Source organism: Oryza sativa, chromosome 8, assembly GCF_034140825.1.
Source record: "Oryza sativa Japonica Group chromosome 8, ASM3414082v1".
In the NCBI taxonomy this organism is placed as follows: Eukaryota; Viridiplantae; Streptophyta; class Magnoliopsida; order Poales; family Poaceae; genus Oryza; species Oryza sativa.
Window position 1 is genome coordinate 1,929,857 of NC_089042.1, and position 10,704 is coordinate 1,940,560.

The 10,704-nt window shown below is 39.6% G+C and overlaps 1 protein-coding gene, 1 long non-coding RNA gene and 1 pseudogene across 2 annotated transcripts; 2 read left to right on the forward strand and 1 right to left on the reverse strand.

Annotated features, from left to right (window-relative positions):
• The first annotated feature begins 600 nt into the window (after window positions 1–600).
• On the forward strand, window positions 601–2,546 carry LOC136351391 (uncharacterized). Its single transcript, XR_010734458.1, has 3 exons — window positions 601–669; window positions 805–985; window positions 2,325–2,546. It is a non-coding gene; the product is annotated as an uncharacterized lncRNA (long non-coding RNA).
• Window positions 2,547–2,770: 224 nt separating this feature from the next.
• On the forward strand, window positions 2,771–6,034 carry LOC4344603 (plant cysteine oxidase 3). The gene is made up of 7 exons (XM_015793049.3): window positions 2,771–3,099; window positions 3,247–3,407; window positions 3,530–3,677; window positions 3,994–4,045; window positions 5,068–5,216; window positions 5,522–5,637; window positions 5,742–6,034. Exons 1-7 carry the CDS (start codon window positions 2,928–2,930, stop codon window positions 5,754–5,756), a joined length of 813 nt encoding a protein of 270 aa, XP_015648535.1. The 5' UTR covers window positions 2,771–2,927; the 3' UTR covers window positions 5,757–6,034.
• A 3,195-nt stretch (window positions 6,035–9,229) lies between these two features.
• Window positions 9,230–10,297, reverse strand: LOC107281889 (probable sugar phosphate/phosphate translocator At3g14410; annotated as a pseudogene).
• Between the last annotated feature and the right edge of the window lie 407 nt (window positions 10,298–10,704).

The following is a 10,704-nucleotide window of genomic DNA, read 5'->3' on the forward strand; positions in this document are numbered from 1 at the left end:
ATACAATTGCTACGTCGTCTCTCGAGTCAAGAAGTTCACCATAGGAACTGGATGGCATTGCGCACGCTCTCTATCTAAGCCTGTTTTTTTTTAACTACTTCACTGCAGAGTATATATTTTTGTTATAAAAAGAAATCTTATATTAGATTGCTTAAACTAATTGTTTTCAGCATGGCAGACAGGTCAAAGCCTGCTGCCCTCTGAAGTTTTCGTTTGCCATCCCAACACAAAAAGCGAACTCATGCAATTTGAATCAGATTTGATAAGGAAGTTAAAGTGAACTTTTTATTTTTAAATTTTACAAATAAACTCTCTCAAAAACTTATTTCCACGAACTTTTGGTCACGCCAGACAGACTATCTTAACCCAACGTGGCAATATTGTTTCACCACGCCATCTTAACTGGGGTGCCAAAACAAAATGCTGTTTTACCACGTTAGACGGGGTTTGGCGTAGTGAAAAAGATTTATTTTTTGGAAACAAATTTTACGAGAGTTTATTTTAAAAATTAAAAAAATCAAAAAATCAAAAAATGATAACAAATTGTCTCACGAGTGATCCGATCCAACCAAGTAGTTTAGTCCGTTATGTTCTTCCGCCACATCACAATAATTATATTACCCTAGTTTTCCTTTCCCTCTCTCTGCGGGCGGCGGCCACATCTCCCTGGTACGCGCGCGCACATCGATCCCCTCTTTTTTTTTTTTTTTGACGCTGCATCGATCCCCTCTTCTTCCGAATTCGATGCAATCGCCTCTTCTTCTTTTTTTGTTCATTTATCTCCATCATATCGCGCATCAGCAGCAACGCTCGCAGATGGCGGAGGGCGGCAACGACGGTTCGGTTGCGGGGGATCGGCTCATGGTTGCAACAATCAAGCGCAAGCGGGAGCTTGCCGAAGAAGATGGAGATTCTTCTTCCCCTTGTAGCGCTAATCGATCCCTCGACATGGAGGTAGTGGAGGAGAAATTGTATTGCTCTTATGGTGAGTACTAGTGTACATTATTATTATTCCATAATTAATTCGTCAATATATCTATCATTCAGATAACTCAGACATTACAATTAGTATATGTGTATTGATTATGTGAGCAGCCTGATATATATGTATAGTTTACCCTGTTTGATTCCTGATTACTTGCTTGGTTGCTGCTGGATGGATGTAACATATATAAGATAATAAGAATTACAAATTATAAGATAAACACATCACCTTGAGCGCGCGGCACATGTCGTTCTAACCTGAGCTGCAGCGACGACGACGACAGAGAGACAATTGAAACAATGTTCAAGGAACTTCCAATTGGAAACCCCACCATAAGCATGGATGAGGATGTGGTTTACTTGCTCTCTATAACTAGCCCCATGAAAACGGATAGGTTAGAAGTTGTGTTTGCTGTCCCCCGCAAAAAAAAAAAAAAAGAAGAAGTTGTGTTTGCTGTTGATGTGAGGAAGGGTATGCTTCAAGGATTAGCTAAGCTTGATGTTCGCCCGAAGAACTTGGCTATCATGGTCACTTTATGGACCAGTGAGATTTGTAGGTATCTAGTCTGAGGAATATTATTACAGGTAACTTAATTCTCTACGCTGGTAATTAACTTTATTGTGTGTTTTTATGCGTGATCAATATGTGTGAGTATGAATGCCATGCTTGCCATTTTTAAGATCTAGGGAATTGTTGTGTTGGTAATTTTCTGGTTTCAGTAGGGTCTAGAGCTTAATTCAGAAGCCATGGCTTGATGACAGTGTTATGCCACAAAAAGATTGAATCCATCTCAAAATACACCAATCCGTTACAAAAAGATTGAATCTTGTTGGCTACATTGTTCTTGATTAGTGAGACAGTCTGATGTGCAGATGCACAATAATGTTCTCTCATTTGAAGAAAAGAACAAATCATGTACTTTACTCGCTTGGAACCATTAGTTGAGTTGTATTTTCTATTTATGCAAACCCAACTTTGATGGTAAAATACTTAAAATTATTATATGTACGTAGTATGTGCTCCCTTTATAAATATTTAATGCAGTTGATTTTGATCATAAAGTTTGATCATTTATCATATTTAAAAGTTTAGTGTAAAAATATGCAAAAATATCATGTTTAAAGTACCTTTAACAATAAAACAAGTCAAAAAAAATAATTGTATTTTTTTAATAAGATAAATTATCAAATTTTGTTGTCAAAGTCAACTGCGTTATGACCAGAGGAAAGTACCCGAATCTCTTAACATACAGTTGGCATTGTCTTAATTGTATTGGACTTGTCGAGTTTGGTGTTTTTTGCGGGCATTTCTGACATGATTTTCCCTAATCTATTTACAGGAGGAACCATTAACTTTGACAGGACCTAATAATCGAGTACTTGGTACACTATACAGAATTGAGTTACATTTAAAGATTAGAGACGATGGTGGTGTTGACCAAGATTTCTGCGAGAAGGCGAGAACACAATGCATCAGCTATAAATTTTTAGTGAAAGTAGCCACAAAATGTCCGGACCAGTATGTGAACAAGTATAATCGAGTGGCAAATTGATCTTCTGTATCTGCTATAAAATTATGTAGCTCTGTGATGGAAAGCTTGAAGGAGCTCACAATTCCAGTCAAATTTCTAGTAAAAAAAGAAAAGGAAAACTAAAAAAAAAGTTTAAACTCAAAGCCCACTAGTAAATACTACTAATACAACTAAGGCCCATATTGGGCCGCCCATCACGGCCCACGAACAGCAACCTAATCCTCGCGCTGGAAGAGACGAGACAATACGCCACGCGCCGCCTGAGCCCTCGCGTCGCGACACCGCTCGCCGCGGCGGCGCTGCTCCTCTCCGGCGACCACGCGAGGAGGGAGAAGAGGAGGAAGAAGGCGAGAAGGGAGCGAGCTGGAAGAGCGGGAGAGGGGGACATCTAGGTCGTCGACGGCCTCATCAATGGGGTGGGGCATGCCGACGCGGCCACCGGCGACGTCGACGCCGTCGCGGGTGCAGGCGCTGTACGAGCTCTGCAAGCGCACCTTCCCATCGCCGTCCTCCGTCGCCGCGTCCTCCTCACCGTCGTCCCCGCCGCCCGACCACGCCATCCGCGCCATCTCCTCTCTGATGGGTAGGTGACCTGACCTGACCTGACCCGCCGCCCAATCTTGTTTTTGTTCTTGGTTCAGAGTTCGGACTGCAAATTGATTGCTCTTTCCTCTGCAAAATCGTTCGTATGCTGATGTATTGAGGAATTGGATGTGATTTTTGTGTTCAGATACAATAACTCCTGTTGATGTTGGACTCAGAGATGATAATCTCGAGGATGGAAGAGGGTTTGGGTTCTTTGAATCAAACTTCCTGAAGAATTCAGCGAGGGTTGCTAGATGGGCGCAACCCATCACTTATCTGCATGTCTACGAGTGTGACGCCTTCTCTGTATGTGGATGCTCAACTTGGTCATCTTCTTGTATTGTAACACTTCTGTGAAAGAGTAGAATTTAATGAATACTTGTATATCTTCTCTGCTAACCTGCAATTGTTTCCTGTATGTTCCATAGATTGGAATATTCTGCTTACCAACGTCGGCGGTCATTCCTCTCCATGATCATCCGGGAATGACTGTATTGAGCAAATTACTCTATGGTTCGATGCATGTCAAATCGTATGATTGGGTAGAGCCTGCTGTTCTAGCAAGTGGCAAGCCAGGTTATTTTTCATACCCTGTTTCAAATATTTGTTTTTATTTATCTACTAGTATATATTGCATTGCAGAGTTATGACTTAATGAGCTTGTTGTCTCTGAGAATAGAAGTGTAAAACATTTATGCTTCAGATGGTTTCTAGAATAGCAAGTTAATGAATAATAGCGGTTGTGGCATAGTATCGATACTACCCAGCCCTATTGGTCACTAGTGTTGCACTGTTGCTCAGGCATCATTTTAGATTGCTCATTTCTATGCCTTGATGATTTTTCGGGTTCTGGTATATTAAGGATTTTTTTTTTCTTTCTCCTGATGTGCAGTGAAACTTGGAAAGTTACATACGGATGATGTTCTGAATGCCCCTTGTCCAACTGCTGTTTTCAGTGGCGGAGACAGCGTGGGGGCGCCAATTTTAATCCCAAGAGGGTCTGAAATAGACTTTGTTCTGAGATTTTAGAAGGCCCAACAGGCTGAGAAGGCCCAAAATATCCCACAACTCTACCCAACCGGCCAACCCTAATCTCTTTCCCCAACCGAAGAGAGGCGGAGACTCGTGGCGGCGGCGGCACACGAGCGCACTCGCGCGCGACGGCTTCCAGTTCGAAGCGCCGGTGAGGCGGCCGGCGGTCGGCAAGGGGACGCGACGCGCGGCGGCGGCGCGCCGGCACTGCAGCAGCCAGCAGCAGCTAGGGCACGCGGCTCACCGGCCGCTGGCTGCTGGGGCCTGGGGGCGCCGGGCGGCAGCAAGGCAGCCAGGCAGGGCGCGGCGCGCGGGCGGGCTGGCGGGGGGACGCGGCGGCGCGCCGGCACAGCAGCAGCCAGGCAACTGAGGCAAGGCAACAAGGCAAGTAGCGCCGGGCAGCAACAAGGCAGGCGGCAAGCCGGACGGCACCAACCACCAAGGCAGCAAGGCAAGCAGCAGCAAGCGTCAAGGGGCAAGGCAACAACTCAACAATTGAGGATTTGAACAAGTGAGGTATATAAAATTTCTGATTTGTCATTTAAAATCAATTTCAATTGTCATGGCTAGTTGTTATTGATAGTTCAAGTCTTCAAAAAATCATAGATTTTGATTCCTAGTTTGCTACTTTGTTATATTGCTAGATTGCGAAGATGTCAAAAAGAACACTGCTCACATGTTATTTGACATTTCTTTTGTATAGGTTACCCTGATGAAGAATAATTGGTGATAGGGTGTACTAGTGTCGCACATCATGTCATTATCTATTGGATATTTCAATATTGTTTTGGTATGGATAATGCTTATTTCTTGTTAATTCTATATATTTACACTTTGTATTAGACATATAGTCAATTTACATAAGACATGTCTCAACTTTTCTCGGCCACTTTTAGTTCAGCCCCCACTATAATGTAATCCTGGCTCTGCCACTGGCTGTTTTGTATCCCCAAAGTGGTGGGAACATGCACTGCTTCACTTCAGTAAAATCTTGTGCTGTTCTTGATGTCATTGCCCCACCATACTCTGAATCATCTGGCCGTGTTTGCCCCTATTTTCATGATTATCCATTTTCTAGCTTCTGTAAGTGAAATCCCTCACTGTCGTCATATTACATATTTCTGTCAGGTTCATGTTTAACTAAATCTTTTGGCGGAAGCAGAATACCAGCCATCTCTGGTATTGGCTGGTAGTTGTTCAAAACATATATTATTAGTCACAATGCTGTTCAGATCTTTTCTGTCAAGAACAGCAATTACCTTATACATTATGTTCATTTTATATGAGAAGAAAACTTAATTTGTTGATATATTGTCAAAACACAAAAGTGATCATTTTCACTATGCTATATCATGTTTGATTTTTCTCACGGATCACTCCAACTGCAGCAGCTGGACAAGCAAAAGTAGTCCATGGGCCAGATAATTATGCTTGGCTTGAGGCCTTAAACGTACCGGTGAATATTAATATGCGCCCTGGCATGTATACTGGCCCAACTATACAGGTATAGCCTAAATTTCTGCATTTTGTTGATAGTCTTCTGTAGCAACCAAAACATGCTTGAGAGTTGAGACTGTTTTTCTGATGGAATATTTGTCTTTTTGCTAGGAACATCTGCCATAATCAATAAAAATGGGCAGGACAGAGCGTCAAACTGTGTCCAAGTGCCATCTCACAAATACAGTTCTTATCATGTAGTGATGTAAATGTAACATGTTCATCTTTAACTTTTGATTTATGTTGTCCTTCATTGAAAAGGTGTGGCTATAATGGTGACATAGTCAAAACAGTTTGTACTAGCCACTTTGTATCTTAGTTACCAATCTGCAAATTCTGCATTCTAAATTGCTTCTGGAGATATTGTAAATGTATTTATGTTAATGCCTACATTTTTCTTTCTATTTCTATGCCTTCAGAGAGGCTGGTTGCCATGGTGTCAATATGGTCTGGAATTCAAATATTCAACAACCCTTGTTAAGATGGTAGTTGAGATTCAATCAAAATTTTTAGATTATTGTGCTCCATTTTGTACCTGTTCTTTCCGTATTTTTATTGGGATTACAAAGCAAACTCAATGCAGTTCAAGAAAGAGTTAAAGTGTGAAACTGACAAGCTGGCAGCTCAAAAAGTACTGGCCCAATATGTATGGGCTGAACATGAACTACAACACTGTTCTGGCCCAATATATATGGGCCGCATGTGAGTCACATTACTCTTCCGTCGTTCAAGCCCATTAATTTGGGCTCAGCACGCAGGACCTGGCCTTCTTGGGCTTCTTGCGGGAAGTTCAAATTTTTGCACCACATTGGCGCGGGCGCCACTATACATGAAAGCTACGTGAATTGGGACGTCCACGCACGATCCGACGGCCATCATTACATGGCGTCTTCAGCCGATGGCAAGCTATGCTCAGGCAGGTCTGACCGTCTGAGATATAGGGCGTGTTTAGTTCACGTTAAAATTAGAAGTTTGGTTAAAATTGAAACGATGTGACAGAAAAGTTGAAAGTTTGTGTGTGTAGAAAAATTTTGATGTGATAAAAAAGTTGGAAGTTTAAAGAAAAAGTTTGGAACTAAACTCGGCCATAACATACTACTCATTGCATGGAGCACTAGAATAGCATCTAGTAGCTCATTTTCACTTTCAGGAACATGAATCCTCTGATCCTCTATATCTAAAGTAGTGTGAAAAAACTAGAGTTTTTCACCATCTCAGTGCGCCACATCATCAATTAAATACAGACCATCCGATGGAAGAAAGATTCATTTGAACCGTTGGATCTGGAGTGTGTCACGGTCAAGCAAAGAAGCACAGGCTTCAGGAAGCTTCGCCCATCTTCCTGTCACTCCCGTACTTGCCATATGTGATCAGTGATCGGTTGGTTAAGCAGACAAATAGGCTACTTAGGCCGAGTTTAGTTCCAAACTTTTTCTTCAAACTTTTAACTTTTTCATCACATCAGAACTTTTCTACACACATAAACTTCCAACTTTTCCATCACATCGTTCCAATTTCAACCAAACTTCTAAATTTCGAGTGAACTAAACACACCCTTACATGATGTATGTTAATATGCATATGTAACAGTGTAGCAAGTCTTCTTTTAAGCATTTTTATTAAGTACTTCCTCTGTCGTATATTAAGATTATTTTTAGCTCATCCCATTTATCTCAAAATAAATTGATTTTTAGTAATAATTATATCAAAGTTTATAATAGTAAAGAATAATTGCATTGGAAGTAGATAAAGTGATAAATAGTTATATTAGGATGAGATAAAGTAGGGTATTTTAGTCTTTTGATGTTTGTATTGGTATGTGTAGGATGAGTGAACAATGAACTTTTTTTGGAACATCTGTATTACTAATATGCATTTGTACTAATTTTTTTACCAGGTATGCATATATACAAATTACTCCCTTTATTTTAAAATGTATTGAGATATATATAAATATAATTACCTTTTCAAACAATCTTTTCAATACTATACTTTAACTACTACTGTTTTCTTTCGTTTATTATCAATACCTACAAAATCAACGCCATATAAAAATAGTCAAATAAAAATCTAACAATACTACTTTATTATATAATGATATAAAAATCAAATAAAAAGTCATAACATTAATCAAATATCCAATCATACCAGGTATGCATATGTACAAATTACTCCCTTTATTTTAAAATGTATTGAGATATATATAAATATAATTACCTTTTCAAACAATCTTTTCAATATTATACTTTAACTACTACTATTTTCTTTCGTTTATTATCAATACCTACAAAATCGACGCCATATAAAAATAGTCAAATAAAAATCTAACAATACTACTTTATTATATAATGATATAAAAATCAAATAAAAAGTCATAACATTAATCACATATCCAATCCTGTACTTTTAATCCATTCATTAGACAAGATTTTATGTTTTGATTTTTCTCAAAATAAAAATGCCTTATATATTTTAAAATAGACGGAGAAACAAGTTAGTATTTCTTTATCATACAATAATACTCTATTGTCATAAATATATAACGTTTGTTTTTTCTTGAGCAAACTTTCGAAATTTTTCCCATCAAGGAGATCTCAACGGCAGGGCACTGTTGGCCTGACCTATATATACACATCTTTTAAACGGGTCTTAAGAGCCTCGCAACGCGTGGCTTATGTGGCTAGTTTATATGAAGCCATGAAGCCCCCATTTCCATTACCAGAAATGAGAAGTTCTACAGTTCTTAAACCTCCAAAACAAGAGCCAAGAACAGCTACAGTTCAAACTGCCAGCACCTGAAGACCCTACAAACTAAAACGAGCTACTAACCTCCACTGCATGTGTGGAGCAAACCAGGGCCAAATAACAGGAGCTAGCAACTCAAGCCATCATCAACAAAACCCACCACCCAACTGACAACAGCAAGCACGCAGAAAAAACACACTCAGGTTCTGGAGACGCTGAGCCACGAAAATATAAAGTCTAGGAAATAAAGTGGAATAGTTTATTATAAACTTGCAGGTAGGTCTGAGGAAATAAAGTGGAATAGTTTATTACTACCATATGACTTGACAGCAAATTAAGTCTTAACATCAATAACAGCTTTCTCCAAAATGACATACATCTTCCCTCCCAAAATAAATCAACTAATCAAGACATAGCCAGGATTTGAATCTTTTTGAGACGGAGAGGATGCATACCAATAAAGTGGAAACAAAGTGGAGTATATATCAACCTGCATCCAAACGCTTATATTTCATACAAACAGCCCTTCATTGGCAGGACATCCTATTAGGTAAATAATAACATCATATAAGGATCAGGTTGCATATTTTGAAGAACCTGATGAATTGCTACAAGCCTACAGCAGTTTTAAATTTTCAAATGACAACAAAATACATCTACTGGACCTAGTTTGTATGTATGTTGTGCTCTGACTGTTTCGTGCCTACTACAATAGCACAAAATGGTACGCTAATGTATACCCTTAAGTTCTTTAAGAATCATTGTACAAATTTCTTCCGTGTTGATTGGTAGGAAGAGAGAAAAAAAGGAATGTATCCAAGGAGAGCTGGCCAACTCATAGGAGAAGTGAGAGCTCATTTCTCCTGTATCACAACTCAGTCTCACAAGCATATGTAATAACCATCAGCATGTTTTGTGCAATTGTGCTTATTACAGATTTATGCATTAGCAAGCTTTGGAATAGGTATTACCTTCTTCAGAAATCTGTTCAAAACAGCCCAGCATTCAGTGCTATGAAGCTTCTTTAGTCGAGATTGATGATGTCTCAACATCTTGAGGACCTCCTGCTGCTCGTTCCATTGGGGTTTCACTTTGAGCTTATGATTATTATATGCAACAACACCTGCTATTGCTCCAGATTGCAGAAAAGATGGTGTAAGAGAAATTAATGGGCTCAAACTTGAACAAGGGTGTAAGAGAAAATAAAGTTAAACCAATAAGAGAAAAAACAGTATAATATACCTATCAAATAACCAATTATATTTATAAAGGTAAGCTGTGTATCTGCAAAGATAGCAGCTGACAGCAACACCACAGTCCAATCCCTCACAATTCCAGTAACACGAGCTGTCAGTGCACTAGTTCTGGAAATGACAAGGAAGACTGAGGGATTTAGGGTGAAAGTGCATATGCAGTTTAAGAACAATTTTCAAGTTAATTAATTATGAGATCAAGTGGTCAAGATATATGCAAGGGCTCACATAGTACATCATGGAAATCAAGTTAAGCCTCTCCCTTTTTCTTCAGAAAAATCTCATGAAGATCAGTCTAAGGGCTTCTGTGACGATTCCACCCATCTGGTAAACCACACAGATCAAGCTGATTGTATTTTCACCAACAGATGCCACAATAACCCCAATGCTGATGACAGGCATGATAGCAAGCATTTTACAGCTCGACAGGCATGATAGCAAGCATTTTACAGCTCATTTCTTCAAGGCCAAGGGCAGCTCCGAGGAGAAACACAGCTACTACAATGCTCAAACAAAGAGTACATTAACATCATATTTTAAATTAATAGAAACCTATAACTTGATCAAAAACCAGAGAGCTCACATACTTATTTCCTTCAACATCTGTGCAAATGCAACAGATATGTAAAGGTACGCACTGCTCCCTAGACAGTGTGTCATTGAAAACATTGCTCCAATTGCAATGACCGAACTAACATATCTGCAAGTCCAGGTGTACTGGTTGAATTAGATAGAAATATTGTAGAGCACCTAAACATGTGCTGCTGGGTAGCTACAACCAAATATTGAAAATCAAACCTTTCCAAAAGAGTACAAGCCAAATATTGCTGTGTGTGGAGATTATGGGTACCCCATACCCACACGGCATGGTTATCCGACTAGTTATAGGGGATAACTTGTATCTATGTAATATGTAACAGATCATGACTTGGGTGTTACGTTTCCTTGTATATTACGGAACGGCCTAAAGTCCTGATTTAGGAAACCGATACCGTATTGGTTAAGGTTTCTATCTTGTAATCCTGCCCCCCATCCTATATAAGGTGGGCAGGAGGCCCTCTAGGGGGCATACATGA